The 21,168-nt window shown below is 38.5% G+C and overlaps 2 protein-coding genes across 7 annotated transcripts; one reads left to right on the top strand and one right to left on the bottom strand.

The window, feature by feature from the left end:
- The first annotated feature begins 1,749 nt into the window (after positions 1–1,749).
- Positions 1,750–8,616, top strand: zbtb33 (zinc finger and BTB domain containing 33). The gene is made up of 2 exons (XM_061725678.1): positions 1,750–1,877; positions 3,493–8,616. Exon 2 carries the CDS (start codon positions 3,495–3,497, stop codon positions 5,358–5,360), a length of 1,866 nt encoding a protein of 621 aa, XP_061581662.1. The 5' UTR covers positions 1,750–1,877; positions 3,493–3,494; the 3' UTR covers positions 5,361–8,616.
- tmem255a (transmembrane protein 255A) lies at positions 7,120–19,230 on the bottom strand. 6 transcript variants are annotated; one of them, XM_061725679.1, is made up of 10 exons: positions 18,858–19,230; positions 16,142–16,284; positions 15,612–15,674; positions 13,183–13,272; positions 12,189–12,254; positions 11,917–12,002; positions 11,657–11,728; positions 11,117–11,285; positions 9,464–9,649; positions 7,120–8,590 (listed from the first exon to the last, which is right to left on the bottom strand). In XM_061725679.1, exons 1-10 carry the CDS (start codon positions 18,916–18,918, stop codon positions 8,447–8,449), a joined length of 1,080 nt encoding a protein of 359 aa, XP_061581663.1. In that variant the 5' UTR covers positions 18,919–19,230; the 3' UTR covers positions 7,120–8,446. The 6 variants fall into 6 exon arrangements, with proteins under 6 accessions (XP_061581663.1, XP_061581665.1, XP_061581664.1 ...); XM_061725681.1 differs by having other exon boundaries at positions 9,503–9,649; XM_061725680.1 differs by having other exon boundaries at positions 11,117–11,279.
- Between the last annotated feature and the right edge of the window lie 1,938 nt (positions 19,231–21,168).

Below are 21,168 nucleotides of genomic sequence, written 5' to 3'. Positions count from 1 at the left end.
TCTTCTTCTCTTTTTGCGTTCTATTACCTCTTTTCATTGTTTTAAGTTGGCATTATATTCTCATCTTAAAACAAATTGCCTATGTTTTTAATTTAATTATGTATTTTTTGTGTCATTTTTTTCTATTTCTTTATTTTTATTTATTTATTCATTTATTCATTTATGTATTTATTCATTTATTTATTTATTTTTATTTTTATTTTTTATTTTTTTATTTTCTCTCTGTTATGTTATATTTATCTCATTGTTTCGGTTATTCAATTAGTCTATTTTATAACTAGACTTATTTGGGTAGGGGTTGTGTGTGGGAGGGGGTGAGCAATATGTCTGTGTTTGTTTTATGTCATGTATGTCTGTACTGTAATGTGATATATTGTAATGCTGTATGTTTTATGGGACCCCCTTGAAAATGAGATGTTACATCTCAAGGGCCTTTAATAAATTCTAAATTGAACATGCATATATAGTCTGACACTTTCGTACACATCAACTCTAAGATTAGAGCAAAGCTAATTAACAGATATAATATATACCAATATATGCACAAAATTACAGTACGATTAAAAAACTTTTGAGCACACAGTTAATATTTTCCCTTTTTCATTTTGTGAGGTTCTTGATTTTTGTAATACACGTAGCTCTGAACAGGTTTTCACTGAACGTGTCTGTGTATGGGCTCAAATTAATTAAATTAATACCATAAATATGTTGTATCTGTAAATAAACGTTGTACTTGTAGAAATATTGTGTGCGTGTGCAAAAAATATTTGTACCTGCGAAAAATATTTGTACTTGTATTTGTACTTGTGCGCGTGAAAAAAAAAAATTTGTACTTGTAGAAATATTTTGTGCGTGTGCAAAAAATATTTATACTCCATATGCTCTGGAACTGTCCGATTATAGATGCTTTCTGGAAATACGTGATCAAAATAATTTCTGACATTTTAAAATCCCATATTCTTGATCCTAAAGTTTGGATACTGGGAGATATTAGTTCATTAAATATGACCTATCATAAAAAGTATTTCATTCTGCTTGCAGGCACCGCGGCAAAAAATTGTATTTTAAAAAAACTGGAAATCAGAAAACCCCCCAGCACCCAAACAGTGGATCAATGAACTTGGAACATATTGTACTCCAGGAAAAATATTGTATTCCGTTAGAAAAAAAACTAGAGACTTTGACCTTATTTGGGGACCTTTTTTGGATTTTTTGCTTTTAATGGACTAATGATCTGAATCATCGACTATATTAATGAATGTGTTTACACAGGACTTGATTATTTAATGTATTATTCATTTTTGTTCTAGTATTGATAGACATATGTTAAATGATTTTGAATGATGTAATCTATTGACCATATGAGGGAGGGAAGGGGAGAGGGGTGTGTTGTTTTTTATTTTTATTTACTTATTTTTATTATTATTATTATTATTATTATTATTATTATTATTTATTTATTTTGGTTTAATTAATGTTATGAAAAGTAAAAAAAAGGGGGGAGAAATATTGATAATTATATTGTTATTGTAAATATTATTTCTTTTTTTTAATGCCCTCAATAAAGATATCTATACAAAAAATATATATATATTTGTACTTGCATATACATATTTTTTGCACACGCACAAAATATTTCTACAAGTACAAAGTTTATTTACAGATACAAAATATGTATGGCATTAATTTGAGCCCATACTATCCGTGGTGTTTGCGGTGTGTGGTCGTGGACGGGACGGCACCTGGAGGGGGGGCTGATCTGCACGGGAGACAGAGTTGAACGCAACCCCTGCCCGTTGTCTGCAGCCGGCCAAGTTCATTAACTCTCCAGGTGGCAGCGGTCTGGCGTAGCCTTGGTTCACGCATCAAGGTTGCAGGTAATTAATAGGTTTTTATAGGGTTTTAATAAAAGACTACAAGCGTTGTGAATGGCGTTTATGTATTTGGGTTTTATAGTTAAAGCTAGCACGCTAAGAAGAAGACGAGCAGCAGGCCGCGCTTCCTCCTTCATTAAGGCTGATTTATGGTTCCGCGTTAAATCGACGCAGAGCCTACGGCGTAGGGTACGCGGCGACGCGCACCGTACGGCGTAAGGTCTGCGTTGGTGTAACGCTGAACCATAAATCAGCCTTCAGAGAGGAAACGGCGATAGCATTGTTAGCAGGCTAACAACAGCACTGCCTCAGTTATACAATAAAGAGCCACAATAGACTTCTCAAAGCAGCTGAACTTCTCATTCATGACAACTAAACGTAGTTGTACACTTTTATAATGCCACGTGTTTTTGAAATGCCGGTTCTTAATAAATGTCCACCGTGAGCTGAGAGGTTTATTGTTCACACTTACTCACTGGTGTTTACATTAATGTCCTGAATATGGTGCATGCATGTCGCCAAAAACACTAACAAACTGTCGTCCTTTAAGGTATATTTTTCTCTATGTTGAACAGTGCCAGGCCAGACAGTTTATTACAATGTTATGGAAGTAATGCAGATTTGTACAACTTGTCTGGTGTTTTACCAGTTTCATTATTTTTGACGGGATACATGTTTAACTTCACTACGTTAAAATGTGAGTTTATTGCCCATCTAGATTATAACAGTAAGATCAGACTGGTTGTCCAAACCAGTTCATCAAATCTAGTTGCATTGTTTTTAGTTATTGTTGGACCTCCTATTAAAGTAACAGTAATCCTTGTATTAGGCCACTACTAATTTAGTCGTAAATAAATCGTTATTTTATCGTAAATTGGTGTTTGCTTGTGATTTAAAAGTCCAAATATACACAGTTTCCCCTCCATAAGATAAATGCTTAGATAAGATAATCCTTTATGAGTTTCATAGTGGGGAAATCTGCAGTGGTGCAGTGCATTGATAGTGTCACCTAATATAGAAGAAAGAGTCAACTAATATTATATATGATCAAATATCAAAGTATCAGGTGACATTTCAAGTGTTGAATGAGTATTATGCACATAATAACGAAAATAAATCTTTGTCAAAGTAAACAAATGTGAGATAAGCAGAATAAATGTGTGACGTTGTCATCATAATAATGTCATAATTAATTTGTTGACTGAAGACTGAGTTTTCTTTTTACAGTATGAATAACTTCTGCTGGCTGTTTGGTAAAATGTCTCAACAGCACCAGCAGCAGTGTATAAGTACACTACACAAAACTGCCATGATTCTAGCCATTAAATGCGCTGGAAATGGAAACTAACGTATACAATTTAACAAACAAATGCAAACAAAGTCAAAGATGCATAAGATAAAACTTCTTTTGACTAAAAGCGTTCCATTGTTGTGATTGTGCTGTCCTGCTGCTGTGATAAACCTGTTAGAACAGAAAATAGTAGAAAACAGAAATGGTTCAGTTTTTATTAAGGTGTTTATCTGCATGGTGCAATTTTATAACTGAGTGATGTCTTGTCCATTAAGAGCTTCTAATTTTGTTTTTCATTATTTCTTTATTTTTCCAAACTCTCTGCAGACATGCCGAATCTAAAGCTGATAACTGCGACGGACACACAGTATCCAGCAGTGGTCTTGAAGTCCTTGAATGAGCAACGAAATCATGGATTATTTTGTGATATCACCATTATCATACAGGACAAGAAATTCAGAGCTCATAGAACAATCCTCTCTGCTTCAAGTTCATATTTTCACAAGCTTTTCAGTGTTGCTGGACAAGTGGTTGAGTTGAACTTCATGAAGCCAGAGATATTTGAGCAGATTCTCAACTATATTTACAGCTCCAAGATTATTCGTGTTCGTTCTGACATGCTTGAGGAGCTTATACATGCTGGAAAGATACTAGGAGTGAAGTTCATCGCAAATTTGGGCTCACCGTTATCACAAGTTAAAGGTCTTCCTGGTTTGTCTAAGGACACTGAAAGCAAGAGTGACATTTCCACAGAGATTATGCCAATGATCACAGAGTCCTTCTCCATTTCTGCAGAGGAATTCAATCAAGCAAACAAGCCTGCAGACGATGAGGAGGACTCAGACAGTGATGTTGAGTTTGTGTCTCACACAGCCAGTCAGAAAGTGAGCAATTCTGAGGTCATTGATTTGGACAAATCGGATTCAGAAAGTGCTCCATCAAAACAAAATGTGGAAACAAATCATGCAGATGCAACTCACAGAGAGAAAGCCACAACTCCTGTAAGAATGTGTGCTGCAGATCCTCCCAGCATTGGTTGTCCTAGCCCCACTGTACCAGTCAACAGCCCTCTTCGCAGTCCTGATAGCAGCTCCAACAACTCCTCTTCCCCTCTCAGAGTCTCCGCAGGAAGTCTTCCCATAACACCGGTCCGATCAAGGGGCTTCACCTCTGAGCCATCAAGTTCCTCTCAGTCCACAGAAAATAGTGACAGGATGGGAGTCCATCAGAAGCACATCTCTACTTCTACTCAGCAAGGGGATTTTAAAATAAGGCTCATGGATGTGTCTGAAATATCAGCTATTCAACCCAACATTCCCACACCAACTACAGCTTCAAAAAAGACGGTGACACTCGATACAGCCTCAGAAATTGATTCTATTTCGTCAGGCTGTAAAGTGTATGCCAATATTGGAGAAAATACTTATGACATTGTCCCAGAAAAGGAAGATCCAGGTGAAGGAGGCTCTAAAACCAACAAAGGGAGAAGATCTTTGATGGCAACACCCTTGAAGACCTTTGATGAAGCACCTTTATCGCCAAAGGCAGGACCAAACAGGAAGAAGGCCAAAACAGAGCTTGAGGATCACTATGAGCTGATCATGGATGGAAAGACTTTTTACGTGTGCATTGTATGTAAGCGCCCTTATGTCTGTCTGCCAAGTCTCCGTCGTCACTTCAACACTCATTCGTGGGAAAAGAAGTACCCGTGCCGCCACTGCAACAAGGTCTTCGCCCTGGCTGAATACAGAACTAAACATGAAATCTTCCACACAGGAGAAAGACGCTACCAGTGCTTGTTGTGCAATAAAATGTTCATAAACTACCAGTTGCTCTCCAGTCACTGCAAGCAAGTCCACAATCAAGATCCCAGTGGGCGGAAGGAAAAGGATGATGGTGAAAACAACCTGTACCGCCTGCTGCCATGCAAAACAGTACCGATGAAGTCCTACTCCTGGGTTACCGAGGATCCTGGTGTCCCCATCATAAACGAAGATGGCAGCTTGCATCACATAACAACAGGGGGCGGACCTGTCCTGTCTTCCAACCAAGGCAAGATGTTGAACTGGGACGACATCTTCGCCGACCCTAACACTCACATGCCACCAGACACTCGTGAGCATCCAGGCTCAACCATAAACTCTCCTCCACAGGGACCCACAGAGTTTGAATTTATTACACCAGAGAGGTACTGAGAAACAATTGGTGATGCTCATTCCTTGTGCCTTTCAGAGGCTCCTTCCATCTTTTTCTTATAGGTTTGTTGTCATTTTCTGTATTTCTTGATGGTTTTAGCGTAAGGTACGGTTTCATTTGCATTTCAGTTCAATTAAATGTAGTCGTGTACATTTCTTCAGATAAGAACAGTCAGGTCAGTTTAGTTAAAACTGTTCAACAAAGCTAAACTGAAAATCTGAACGCAGAGCAGGAAGTGACTGCTTCAGATTTCCAGTGCTTTTAATAGAAGTTTTAGAAAGATGGAGAAAATAGTTGTATGTTGGAAGTGTAATGCAACCGTATCTTTGCTTCAGTCATGTTTCTCTGCTGTTGTAATAGCCTTGATTGTATAATTAGTATAAATTATTAAGGATTTAGCAAAAAAAGACCAACACAGAAGTGAAATCTGAACCATTTTGGCTCAAATGAAATTTAAGAAATGGTGCACAGATAAAGGGGTTCTTCAGCACTAAAGAGTTGGAGACAAAATTTCATGTAGCAATCAAAGTCAGCACCAGAAATATTCCCACTTTACTTGCTGCGAAGGGTCTCCAGCATGAACTTCAGGACCAACCTAAGGTTTCAGATAAAAATGAATTAAAAAATGTTTAAAAAAAATCAGAGTCAAGGCAGCATATCTAAAATGTGACATTTGAGTGAATCTCTTTTGTATTTAATATTTAGGCCATGTTGCCTGAAACAAACATGGGCTGTGAGTAACCAACTGAGACTCAGTCCAAAAAATGGAAACAGGGTTACACATTCAAGAGCAGATGACACTGTCTTAATGGTAACGACATATATAATCTTGTGGTCTTAAGAAATAGGATTTAAATATGTTGTTAAATAAGGATGTTAAAATGTTCAGTCAATTATGAACAAAATCCTGTATCGCGGGTTTTGGGTATCAGGTGTTCATTCTGTCAGTAAGTGCTTTTCTGAACTGATACTTCTTTTAATCTTAATTATGTTCAAAAGACTATTATATGTTCTAAATATATTTTTTACATTATGTGCTTGTTGCCACATCTGAGTCCTATGTCAGGGATGGTGTACAGGTATTAAGTGGCTTGAAAAACACTTGTGGCTTCTTTTCCTAAGTTAATTAAAAACCTACAGTACAGAAGATAAAACAAAGTTTGAATACAGATTTTCTGGCAGGAATAACATCAATAAGTGTTAGTAGTGTCTACATGCAGCCTTGCATTTTGGTCTTTTTTTTTTACTTCATCCCCCCTTTGTTTGTTTTATGTCCTGTCAAATGTGAAAGATGGATTAGTGCAAGTGAAAGTAGAATATTAACATTGGATTCCAGTCTGTCTTGTCACCAAATTAAATTATGAAGGTTTTGTTTTACAATAAAAATTTTAACAATTGTATGTGATGGACTGATATCCCACAGACACGCCCGTTTTACTTTTTATATTGTAGATATACTTATGAATCTTTACAAGCAAATGAAAAAGTTTACATAAAAACATTCATTTTGTGTTTGAGGGTTCTGTGGGACCAAAAAACTGTTCATGTTTTTCCTCTTCTTAGGCTGAAGATTTCTCTTTTCTGTGCCCAGCTTCCAAACTTTACATTCTCTCTTTCTTTAAACAGTCATCTCTTTACAAAAGTACTTGGTGAAAAAGTATGAACCAAAAATAACAGACATAGATTAATACATACAGTACATTGGCATTTTCAGTTGTGTTTTTTACTAACTAAATGTAATGCATATCACCAGGCATCTTTACAGTGTCTACCAAATTTAATAACAATCCAACAAGCATATCAATCAAGAGCCAAAAAATAAGATTGACAGTGTGAAGCTCGGAAAGTTCGCTGAGCTTCATCCTCAGGAAACCATGACTGGAGCATTTACTGCAAACAAACTGCAGGCACATGGTAACCTTTGGTGAAATAAGACATGCTGTGTGAATTACACAAAACAGTATTTAATGGCAAGACAAAAGGAGAAGCTGACACGTTAACAGCTCAAGAAAATGAGTGGTTGAAATTAAAAAAAGCAGTGATTAAAGCCGAGTTTACATGGACATAGACAAAGGTTGAAAACCTCCCTCATTTTCTTTGCTCTGGAGCGAACGGTGGCTCTTTCACATTTCCAGGTCTGTAACCTCATATCAGTGGATCCAGCACTGACTGTTCACGTTCAGCCTTCGTTCATCTGAATTTCCAGCACAGACAACAACATAGTTCATCTCTTAGAAGTGGTAATACTACTTACGACTCAAGAGATACTGTACATGTGCATACCTGCTTTGGAGCTTTCAGTGGAAATACAATAAATAGGGTTGAGTGTTATTAACTGTACATCCTCAGCGACTACTGTCGATACAACAGCTTATTTCTTGATTAATACAGCTCTGCTTGTCACACACTGAGATGATAAATAGATATCATGATCTGTTTGTATACCTTAGACCTAACTGTGCTAACTGCATATCATACTGCCATACATACATTATAAGCATGTTATACCTGTATTAGTACGAGTGTTTCCTTTGCTAATGCCCTGTGACATTATCAGATGACAAACAACCGACTGGGTTTACAGCTCTAATGTTTTGAATTTTCAGGCTAGTTCACTGGTGGGAACGGCACCAAACTTTAATCTGTATCTGTCGGCAGTTTGAGGGAGGAGGCAATCATAACATCCACTGACGTGATACGAATGTAAAGTTTAAGCTGGAGGAGAGTTTATATACAGAATAAGTCAAGTGACAGAGTGCTGCAGTGTTGGAAGTCCATATGCATTAAGGCAGACAGATGTGTAAACAGTCCTGACACTGATCAGGTCGTCTCTCTTTTATGTGTATGTGCACACACATACACGGTGGAGGCCGGGGTGTGAGTGGTGCCCAGGGAACACTCTGCCTTAAGCTTGGCTATGTCAATGCGCTCTGTGCCATCCTCTTTTTCTTCACCGGCTTTTCCTCCACATATTTTTTTCTGGAAAATCGTGAAGAAAAGCCCAGAGGAACTGAGCAAACTGCTCGCTCAGAACCTCACACAGCCTGATGTGTGCTCAGGCGTTCTTCCCTTGCTGTCGGCCGTCTCATGGGCTGTACGGTGGGGGCTTCTCGTCGGGGTGGTCGTGAGGAGGGGAGTAGCGAGGAGGGATCATCGTGGGCCACAGGTGACTTGCTCCAGACTGGGAATCATCAGATAGGCCTGAGGAGTCAGGGAACATGTAGGAACCCTGCAGGAAAAGCCAAACGTTAAGATGACCATATGAACTGCTAGTATTAAATATTTAAAACATAGGATCTATTTTTCTTTAATGAAAAAATATTGTCTGTCACAGTTTATTTTTGTGTCACAGAGCCATATCTTTGTCCAGAAATAGTTAAAAACACAGCGATCCATTCTATTTCAATATGTAACATGCTCTATTACAGTAAAAGATAAACTCCACATTAGGGCTGGGCGATTTTGGACAAAAATAAAATCCCGATTTTTTTTCTCTGAAAACCCGATTTTCGATTTTTTTTGGTAAAACTACAAAAGACAATGGAATAAATTGTTTCAAATATTTTATCTTTATTTTTAAAGTAAAATAGCAAACAAATTTCCCTATTGGGAATTAAGTGCAATTGAAAGATACTGTAAATCCTCCTTGAGTTTAGTAAAGTGACAACATTTACAATTTTCTTGACCAAACAAAGATGACTAGACGAGCTCCGTCTGTAATGCAGCCAGCTGCAAAAAAGGAAAATCCATTTTCCGATTTTCCTTTTTTAACATCGATTTTGATTAATAAATCCGATTTAGATTTAAAATCGATTAATCGCACAGCCCTACTCCACATTAACCATCCTCCTAATGGAAAAACCTCAAATGGAAATGGTTTCCTGCAAATGCATGAGATGTGATGAGCACTGTTAACTTTAACAGGAATCCAAGCATTTTTTTTACAACTGTATTGATCCAATAAATGTCATATTAAGACATGATGCTTTCCTATTAGATATCTTTTTTATTACACCAGGTTGTAATGTCATCCTTTATGGGGGGAAATCTTTCAGATACACATCAACTTAACGTCCTTGACACACTGAAATAATATGATTACGTTAAATTGGAGGTGTGGAGGAGTGAAGCGGCCCTGTACCCGCAGGTCATAGGCAGTGTACGGCGGCAGGCAGGGGGCAGCGTTGTGGTACGAGTTGAGAGCAGTCATGGGTGGAGAGGGATCGGGCTGGACCTGGGCAGTCAGGGCCTCTGGTTCGGATGTACTCTCTGAGGCAGCTGAGGGTGTCTGATGAAGAAATACCGTACATTAATCTTACTCCAGGGGGCCTCATTTATCAACCGTGCGTAGAAAAGGTTCTAAATTCTGTCGTAGGAATGAAACTTAGAATGTGTGTAAGTACAAAAAAATATGTAATTATCAAACGTGCGGACACCGGTCGTACGCACACTAGTAAGTAGTCAGTGATGATAAATCCCACCTGTTCTTAACTGCCGTGCTCATGCATGGTTAGGGTCATTTTCATTCAGAAACACCTCCAATTGACCATATATGGTAGCAAGAATCCCTTTAATAATGCATGAATGGATTCTTTCCCCCTCACCTGGGGCCTCATTTATCAACTGTGCGTACGCACAGATGTGTGCGTAAGAACATTCCCGCTCCAACACAGGTTGTAAATCACGGCATAGATCCATCAGAATGTTTTTGGGGAAGCGGTACCTGCTGAGAAACCACTCTGTCTCTCACTGAACATCAGCACGCTCTTTGAAAATGCGCTCCCTGCGGAGCGCACGGTTCTCCGAATCCTCCAACAGTGCAAGATAAGCCATGGTACTTGTATTTTCTTATCAGGTCGTCCTGCCACAGCTGTCTTTTATAGCTTGTCACACCAATTATTCAAATGTCTGCTAAATTACTAATTGAGAATTTGTATTAATTAGAGGAAACGGGGAACATGTGTGAAGTTTGAGATTGCTGAACACTGACTCTTTTAATGGGTTCTATTTGAAGTTTCACTGTTCTACCACTAGGTTTTGTGTGTACGCATGGTCAGAGTTGTGCTTAAAATTACATACGTTCCTACCAGGGTTATAATAGTTTTGAATTTTTCATTTTAGTTTAGTTTTATTTCGTTTTGGCTTTTTTCCTTCTATTCAGTTAGTTTCAATTAGTTTTTAGTGTGGGTTTGCTAGTTTTTATTAGTTTTTATATTTTCAAAAATGCTTAGTTTTAGTTTAGTTTTTATTAGTTTTAGTTTTAGTTTTGACGTCACGGTCCGTGAGGCGTTCAGGTGCCGTAGCTGCCAGTTGGAGAGAAACGGCCAGAGCAGAATAAATTGATCATACCAAGAGTCTTATATTGACAGGGACGAAAACAGAGGAAATTATATCTATAATTTCAGTTTGTTTTAGTTAGTTTTCTAAACACGCAATATAGTTTCAGTTAGTTATCGATTTTGTCTTTTAATTTTCGTTTTTATTTAGTTCAGTTAACAAAATTGTTTTTTCAATTTTAGTTTTCGTTATTTCGTTAGTTTTCGTGAACGATAATAACTCTGGTTCCTACGCACAAGTACAAGTTGATACATTCCATACTTTGCATGGGAATGTTCTTACACACACATCTGTGCGTACGCACGGTTGATAAATGAGGCCCCAGATCTTTGTACCCCTGATGATTATAGAAACACAATTTCAATATGCATTGAAATTTCAGTTTTATCATCCAACATGTGTGTGTGGGAGGGCATACCATGTCTTTGAATCCTCCTAGAACCGCAGCAGTAATGATGCCCAGAAACAGAGCCACGATGTTGAGGATGGTAGCCGACCATAGGAGGTGGTAGAGGTGCACCACATCCTGGCAGCTTTTGACATCTGTGTATTCATGGTAGCCTCCCATCAACTCAACATGGCTAGGCCAGTGGGTGGGAGAGAGGGAGAAAAAGGGAAGAAGCCTGGAGTCAAGCCACAAAAGTCGCTGACGGTATTAAGTCACTTTTAAAAAATGCACCTACACCCATCACATCAACAGAAAACAGTGAAAGATTAATGTCAGGTTTTGATTTATGGTTGCAACGTTCTAGTCTACTCATCGAGCCACTGACAAGAGCAGGGGAGCTGAGGTGAGAGAATGGGAGGATGCTTGGTCACACACATACGGGGCATGCAGAGGAGATGGCACGCTACAACACATTTCTATGATGGCTTTTGTTAAAAAAAACGTTACAATTTCATGAAAAAAACAAAAACTGATCAATTATGGCCAATATCAGTCTAAAAAGGAACCTACTTCCAAATCATTGATGATTTCCTAAACTTTTTCAAAACATCTTTATTCTGAAGTCCCATAAGAGGATGTTGTCTGAAACAAAGGTCAAAAAGAAAAGAAATATTCTTGTACTAATACAATCTGTGCTGAAAGAGACAAATACATCTCCCACTAAAATGGCACAACAGTACACACAAAACATCCAAACGGTCAAAGCAACACTGCAAAGCGGCAGCTGCTGACTGTGAGACTGTGCCTGTCTGACTGCTCGTTGTACTCACTTCCCACAGTTGTAGAGTTCACAGCAGTAACAGGTGTTGCTCTTTACACGCAGGTTACAGGATGTGCGCGACGAATGACATGGCACCTGAAGGTCACAAATCATTTCATATCTCTTCCTCTTTTTTTGGGGGGGTCCCTATTCAGGACGTCACTATACAAGTAATGACCACACTGACACAGGAGGTGCTGAAGCGCAATTCAACATTTGAGGTCAAGAGCTAAATAAAAGCAGAATAAAACAACTGAGTACAATGTGTTTTATGCGTCTTACATCACGGTCGGATGCCGTCTCGCTGGAGTGATACTCACAGCGGCCAGCGTACAGCGGCCTGAGGTCCTGCGGGAGAAGAAAACTGATGTTTGAATTATTCCTCTCCACTATTTGAACAGACAGATGGAAAAAAAAAAGTTTGGAAAAGTTTGATTTTGTGTGTAAAAAGTAATAACCACAGTCTAAATTGTGACAGCGAAATCAAACTACTTTAATCTAACACATAACAATTAACACCCCCCCAAAATATGTCTAAATCTCTGGCACAATCAATTAATATAAAGTAGGCCTGTGTTGAAAAAAACGATTTTCCGATTCTAAATCGATTCTCATATTAATTCCTAAAAATCGATTCTTATGTCAAAAGATCGATTTTTTTAAATCTATCTATCTATCTATCTATCTATCTATCTATCTATCTATCTATCTATCTATCTATCTATCTATCTATCTATCTATCTATCTATCGCTTGTGTTATTTATTTTTAAAATAAATCTTTAACAGGTAATGCTTTATGCCAATATGTATTAGCTTTGATGCGCATTATGTTTACTACTGTATGTCATTACATGCTAATCCTCCTGAAACTCTTTTTTAGTTTAACAGGACTCAGGAATTGAGTTTAGTCTGCACAGAAACGTTTGAAAAGAAGATTTCCATTTTCCATTCCAGTGTTATCACTGCAAATGAAAACGTGCTAATGGAGAACGCTCTTTTCTCTCAGCCTTACCCTATTTTAGCATAATTGTTTCAACAGTGCATTAGTGGGTTTTTGTTTTTCTACTTTTCATCATGGAAAGCAATTTTCCTCTCCCACTAAATACATTTGTCCCACTGAGGAGGGTGAGGCAGCTGCCTCAGTCTGACGGGTGTGAACAGACAGAGCATCTCAACAGTATGAGGTTTGCTTTGATTTGTTTGTAATAAGCCACAGCATAACTGATATCTGAAGTTATAATTACTACAACTAGTAGGAGATTTGGTCATACTTACAATATGCCTTGCAGCAAAAACTCCATCAACAATAGCGCAGCAGAAAGCAGCCACCACTCCGAAACTGATGAAGACAATAGACGCCACTAACTGCGAGAGGAAAAACAGAGGGACATCAGTTTCACTCGTCATCACACAATAACATGTTGGTTTCTCCATAAGACAAAAAAAATTATATACTTTATTTTTTCACTTCTAAAGCTCCAAAGAGATATAAATTAACTTCAGTTTTATTTATTGTGATTATACAGACCAGAGCCACTACAATGACATTTTCAATTAAAGCTGCAAGCAGCGATTAACGGGCCCTGCAATTTGCAACAATTAAGGTCAAGGACTCAAAACTAAGTCCAATGACACCACCCACGACTCTTTATGCCAAACCATTCAAAAGTTATAGCAGAGAAAAGTATTCTAGGGGGCGCTGTTGAGCCGTTAGGCCACACCCATTAATGCAAACCATGAAATATCAAATTTATCACCAGGCCTGGCTTGCGTGCAAAATTTGGTGCCTTTTGGGGAACTATCAAATATGGACCAATCAGATGAAGGGGGGGCGTGCTTTTTAGCGTCTAGCGTCGCCACGGTAACGCTTTTGAAAGAGAAAAGTAATGCGCGTCGTCGCAGGATGGAGACGCTTATTTTGATGTATAACACACCTGGGTGCACGTTACGGTTCCGGCCGTATTAACTGCCGAAGGAATGGCATAAATTGTGCCAAAATTACGCGATTAATTCAAAATGTTCAAAATGGCTGACTTCTTGTTCGGTTTTGGCCATGGCGCCAAGAGACTTTTCTTTAAGTTGCGACATGATACAGATGTGTACCGATTTTCGTGCATGTACGTCAAACCGTATTGTGGGGCTTGAGGCACAAAGTTTTCTAGGGGGCGCTGTTGAGTTATTTTGCCACGCCCATTAATGCAACACATAAATATCACATTTTTCGCCAGGCCTGGCTTGCGTGCAAAATTTGGTGACTTTTGGGGCACGTTTAGGGGGGCAAAAAGGCCCTCCTTTCGTCAGAAGGAAAATAAAGAATAAGAATAAAGAAGAATTCCTACAGATACAATAGGGCCTTCGCACTGTTAACCTTAATACACCTGGAGTACATGTTAAATATGAAAACTCAGTGTGTAAATATTAATCAGTTATTATCCTAATGAATGGGAGAGCAGTGGCCTATGATCATTGCCGTCCATGACACTGACAAGAGGGTTGCTGTTTCTTTCTGACAGCCAACACAGTATTCAACCCGCTGCAGGTACTTCAGGCCTGAACACGTCACCACCCAGTCAAACAGCTCTCGTTCTTCTGCTCTTTAATGAAACACAAGTGTTTACACCCCACCCCCTCTGCAGCAATCCCACCTAGCAGGGCGGAAGCAATGCAGAAAAGACTACGCATCTAGGAGCTACAGGACAGCATGGTTTACTACAGTCAATTAGCCATTTAATTATTTATAGAATTGTCTTGATGGACACTAAAGTCAACATCACTTATATAGTATATAGGATAGATGTTTAAGTATATTAAATAATAGCAACTACTGCAATCACTTATGTAATACTTATGATCACAACTAATCTTCATAAGACCTCTGAATTCTGCAGGTGCATTTTTGGCATTTTTGTGGCCTTTATTTTGAAAGCGGCTAGAGTTTATCGGGCCCCAAATTCCAGCTCCTTAAATCTCTAATACTAGTTTGTTTGAAGTTTATCAACAAATATCTTTTTAGTATTTATTCTATTTAGAAAATATTTCAATATATTTTGTTTATTTCCTTTTCTTCATGGCGAGTATTAGAACATCCTAAGTGCTGTGCTATAAAAGCATTTTACATATGAAATACTATAAATTTAATCAAAAATACGAAAGCATTTTACTAATAAATTATTGAAATTAACTGATTGTTCGGTTCTGTTATTTTAATGAGTTAAAAATATGATATTGTTCAACATCATTTGACAAAAGTTTGAAATATCTACTGTATCACTGACAGGAAATCTGTCTGCATTATGATTAAATGGTCATGGCAGAAACACATTCTTCTTGTCATTTCTGACGGACACAAGCTGGCATCATGCATCTGCTCTGCTCATGTGCTGTTTCCTTCGCCCACATTCTAGTGCAGACATTCGTCTTTCTCCACTTACAGCTGATTTCTATTTCTGTCTCCCCCCTTCCCCCCTCCAAGTCCAGGATACTAGCTCTGACACACCAATAGAACCTCCTCGGCCCAGTTGGGACTCACAGCCTGGGTTGCGTCTACAGCTCGTTGCTATATTAACAACGTAATCAAACCGGGTGCCGAAACGTAACAGAGACTGAAGCCCAATTTAATAAGAGCGTTCTTTGACTACATGAACGAGGAGATACCCAGCTCTGAAAGGGATCTCAAAGCACAAAAGTAATATAAATCCTCTTACCATCTGCCTCTTGTTCTCTATCAAATGAGCACCAATAATTCCCAGAAAGGAGCCAAAGCCCAGCTGAAAATAGAGAAGAGCACAGTTAGGGCATTTATCTTACCAAACCATGAGGTTTTGAATTTACACCACACATCTATAATAACCTAAATATCTTGTAATGTTTTGTTGCACTTTAATTGAGTTTAATTCTACTTTAAATAATCTAATCTGGGGTAACTGAAGTGCAATGACGGGGTGGTTCTTTAAGTAAGGCAGAATGCTAAAAGCAGAGTGCCGAATGGAGAAAACAAATTTATGGACTGAGACGGCCGCACCTCACTCTCAGAGTCTAATGACAGCGATTCTGAATAATGAATGTGGGGAAAATATACCCTTCAGGGACTTTCAGTGATAAAGTTTATCCAGATCTGGGAAGCGCTCACTGGAAACACGCTCTCACTCAGCCTTGACACAACGATCACTGACGGCAAACAGACCTGCCGTGCTCTGTCTGTCGCTGCCACTTACAGGTGTGAATGTGCACTCACAATGGCTCCTGGGTAGTAGCCTCCGACTGTGATGTTCTGGGTCCTGGTCGTTGCTGCCAGGCCAAAAATGAGGATAAGCACGGATACAATGAGCAGCATCACAGTCACGATTATAGATTTCCTCTTCCTCCTCTTAAAGGAACCTGGAAGTATAAAGAAGCAGGAAAACTTTAAAACCAATATCATACTGTTTATGTAATTAAAAGATGAGCCAAAGAAGCAACCACAAGCAATGACGCCATGGAAAGTCACTGAAGAGATTCGTGACTAGACTGGCATTACTTTGGCTCCATCCCTTTAGCCGTTAATGGTCAATTCTGTTGCTGTCTCTCAGAGGAAGTTATAAAAACACGCTCTGCTTTGAGGATGCTGCTAATGTACTATTTGTGCATCTGTCAGAGGAGGTATGAAAAGAAATCTTTTGAAGTCATAATGAGACACAGCTTCTGTCAACACATTTCTACAGAAGTAATGAGAGAAAGTATATCAATTAAAATATTGTCATTGTACATGAATGTTCACACATAAAACCCAGTCCCATTGAATTGAAGTTTGATTTGAATTGAATTTTGTAAAACTCTCAAAATAAAGCTCAGTTCAAAATACAGGACAATATTTAAATATCATATTCTTCCGATTACTTCTTAATGACTGTTAATAATAATAAAAATATGATGAAATGTTCATATCATTGCTTCTTTTTAAATCACTAATGATTAGGTAGATACATATTTATACTATTAGATTACAGCTTTTACAGCCCATTTAAACTTGGTTGTGGACACAAATAACACAACTAAAGGTTGTGCTTCAGGAGAATTTTTTGTTTTAGTTCTTTGTTTTTTTTTCTTTACATGTCTTTTGCTAAAGTTTTTCTGTTATCTGGTTTGCTTTACTTTCAATTTTAGTTTAAAAGTCTAAAAAAATAACCTTTACTTGTTTATGTGTTCAGTTTTAGCTTATTCGGTTCTCCTCCCTCCTGATTGTTCACACTGGTGTCCTGTCAGCTCCTGTTCTGTCTTGCTTTTCCTCAGTCTGTCTCCAGCCCACCTGTTTTGCTCCTTTGCCCGACTTTCCATTTTAGCTCAGAGACTCCTGCACTCATAACATTACAGTGACCATGGATGCAATTATTTTCTCCTAACGTCTAAAAGGCTCAGCAGTATACGCATGGATACCCACACCTCCCTCCACCTTCTTTAGTTTTCCTGAAAAAAACACTTAGGTGTTCCCAAGGTGCTCCCATGTGGGGAAGTTACTGATTGAATCTGAACACGATGTTTACAGGATGGTATTTAAGATAATGAAATTGCTCCCAAAAGGTATTCCTTAGCAGTCAACTAGTGGTCAATAGTCAATAAAGGAACTTTGAATCAGTCCTTCAACTACCTCCCAAAAGGGCTTTTCCTCAAAGATGTTGGATGTAAGGACTATTAGTCTAAACTTGCTGCAGTAAAACTTTTAAGACGAAACAAGTCAACCAAGTCACTCTATACTTGGTTTCATCAGAGGCCGCAGAAAGACTTGAGTGAAACCGAATACTAATAATCAGATCTTAAGATCAATAAGAAACCACAATCTCCTTTGGTTTACGTGACACTGTTACCACGGTAACAAAAAAAGGACACAGCCTCTGAGATTTAAAAACAATACAAATAGGCAGAAATGACGTTATATTTTTGATAAACAGTTGCCCTGTGATGACCTCATCTCCACTGGTTTGCTGCACTTAAGTGGTTTCTTGCTGCTGTTTTGCATCAGTGAAACAGAAGTGCATGCCTGCGTTTTGCCCTTTTATCATCTCACATCTGAGAAACATCCCAACATGCTACCTTATGTCAACTATATGAAATACCTACAAATTTGAACCTATTTTGTGGTCGGATTTTCAAAGTAGGATTAATTTTGAAATGAAAACATCACTGAGCAATCAAGTCTCCACTCTTTCATTCAAGCATGCTTTACAGACAACAAAAGGACAAACACTGTGCTGCAAGGCATCACTTTACTTTGTGACTGAAGGAAAAATAATGACATAATAATAATAATAATAATAATAATAATAATAATAATAATAATAATAATAATAAATTGTATTTATAGAGCACTCTTCATTCAGGGAATCTCAGAGTGCTTTACATAAAATGTAAAGACTAGATTCACACTGTCAGCAATGTTCCTGGTGAGAATAAGTTGCAGGCCACAAAACATAGTGTGTGTTTCTGCAGTGCTCCACACGACGAGATCGTTTCATTGATTCAATGTTCAAGGTGGCTGCCGAGCCTCCTGGCAATAAAATGCCGAACCTTCGGGCTGCTGTGGTTAAGGCTGATTTATGGTTGCGCGTTACACCAACGCGGCGCCGCATATCCTACGCCGTACCTTACGGCGTAGGCTCTGCGTCGATTTAAATCAGGCGTTACTCAACGTAGCCGCACCTGCAGATGCGCCCTGCGGCCTGGACCCCCCCAACACCAAAGGGAAAACAAAAAAACACCCGTCTTGTGATGTAACGACTGTTCCAGTGTGGTTTCATAAAGAGGGAGCAGGCGTTTCATGATGACACGTGAATGCTCATTATTATCATTAACCTTGGTGTTTACCTTACAATTAACGACGGATTGCATCAACCCGCACTCACTGATCTCGCCCTGATTCACATGATTAAACCTCAAATGAAGACACGCCAGTGACCTTGCATGCATGCAACACCTACCAATGCTGGTTTCAGAGAGAGTCAGTCCGCTGGACTGCAGGCTGTGGGAGGGGGCAGGCATGGTTGTGCAGTCAGTCAGAGAGAAAAACCAGCCCCGACAACAATCACGACTCGGTGTTGATGGGTATGAATCAGAGCGCTAAGGGAGACTCTCATGCAGCTCATTTTACTGCGGCATCGCCCGCCAGGCAGCCCCGCCGCTGACACCGACTCCGTCCGGCTGACATGCCCTCGCTGCTGCGCTGATCGCGGACTCCGTCCTCGCTTTGTCTCGCTGTCTGACGGCAGCTCTGCTGGCTGCATGTGCGCATGTCTCACACATACCCCCCCCCACGTTACTCACTTGTATATAGGGTTGTCAACCTTCCCTTGAAAAACGGAATCGTCCCGTATTTATAAACTAAAGTACGCGTCCCGTATTGAGCTGAAAAGGGACGCACTTTGTCCCGTATTACTGGGAGTCAAAAAATAGTCTTTCCATGGGTGCAGATCCCGGGGGGGACGGGGGGGACATGTATCCCCCAATTTCTGAAAAAACATGAATTGTCCCCCCCAATAAAAATACCCTAAATTATTCAAAATTGAACAAATATATTTTCAGACTTAAAGGTTGAATATGTAGAATATTTATTAAAAATATATTTCTAAAAAAAATAATACATCCACGGTGCGTTTTGAGGTGTACAGAATGAAAGCAATGAGTCCTTTTTTTTTTAGAACTGTTTACCACCATAACTGTGTTAAAACATGATCAGTTAGTTTCAACAACTTGTTTAGGGCTCCATATTTCATCCTTATATCAATTGATCGTGCATAAAGTAGTCCCATAGGATAAAAGGAAGATGGTGAGAAGAATTTGAGATGAGTAGACACTACATGCCCAAAACCCTTAAAATTATGATTTACTAATATAACAGTTAAGTAAGCAGTGACACACACTGTTGGCTGTTTAGGACAAATAAACAAGAAAGGTAAGCACAATAAATGATTCCCTGTGCAGTATTTTTTGGCGAGCCTTTACCAATTTATGGCATGGTATGAGTTGCATATTGGCAAAAAATAAAAAATTTAAATCACGTTGGTGCCGCCCCCAATCCTGACATCGGATCTGCACCCCTGAGTCTTTCAATAAGTATAATGGTTCCATCCCTGACGTGTGCATCAGGTGTGGAGAGGAGAAGGGGACGCTCTTCCATTGTATCTGGAAATGCAATAAAGTTCAACAATTCTGGTGGTAACCTATACTAGGTTAAAAAAATTTGTTCCTGACCCTAAACTGTTTATCCTAGGTTTATATCCTGATATACATCATATGTCTAGAAAAATAACCGCCATGGACTTGTGTTTACTGCTTGCAAAAAGAGTCATAGCACTCTCATGGAAGAGTACCAGTAAACCAAAATTCAATGACTGGATTAAGGAAATGTCTACAACTTTACCTATGGAAAAGATCACTTATATTATCATTGTTTCAAAACATTTGGAGTCCTTTTATGGAATTTATGGAGAGTGTGGATTTAAGCGGTCTGGGGAGTCACCAGTGATCCTCTGCAGTGTTCTAAAATCATTTCCTTTCTTTTGATACTTGATTTCTTTATTCTGTGTGAATTGTATATTTGAGTTTATATTTCTGAAATAAGCACAACGGTGAAATACTTTGGGCTAACCCTTGAAAAACAGATAAACCTTTGTTGTTTTGATTTTTTTGTGTTGTTTGGGGTTTTATTTATTTATTTTTTCTTTCTTTCTTTTTCTCTTTCCTTTTCTCATTTAAACCTAAATTGAGTGTTGCTTTATGATATCTCATAAATATCTGAGTTGTAAGGAAATATGATTCGATTGCTGGACAATAATTCAGCTGCCCTTGATGTTTCCTTTTATGTAAGAGCACTCTTATTTTTGTGTCATTGCAAAGATTTTGAAAACCAATTAAAGATATTGTTGGAAAAAAAATAGCCTAATGCCAATGGAAAATGGCATTGAGCTGTTGAGTTCATAAGTAGTTTTACTTCAACTGTAGCCTACAGTCATGGCCTTTGAGGCACAAATATGTTTACAAGTTTTCTACAGAGTTTCTGTTTGCACCTTTGTTATTGCACTAAAAATGTGCACTATTACAGAATTGATGTTCTGCTTTTTTTCTATTGTTTTATATTAATCTATGCAATTTTAAGTTAATAAGCAGGACAGGTTTTTGTTTATGAAAGATACTTATTTTATTCAGTTCATTTTGTTATTTCGTATTAAACTGAATTAAATTCAGGTTCGAGTCAAATAGTTAAAAAATCGTTTCACTCACAAAAAAAGGGGC

Source organism: Cololabis saira, chromosome 7 (genome assembly GCF_033807715.1).
Source record: "Cololabis saira isolate AMF1-May2022 chromosome 7, fColSai1.1, whole genome shotgun sequence".
Classification (NCBI taxonomy): Eukaryota; Metazoa; Chordata; class Actinopteri; order Beloniformes; family Belonidae; genus Cololabis; species Cololabis saira.
This window is presented reverse-complemented; position numbering and strand designations above follow the sequence as displayed.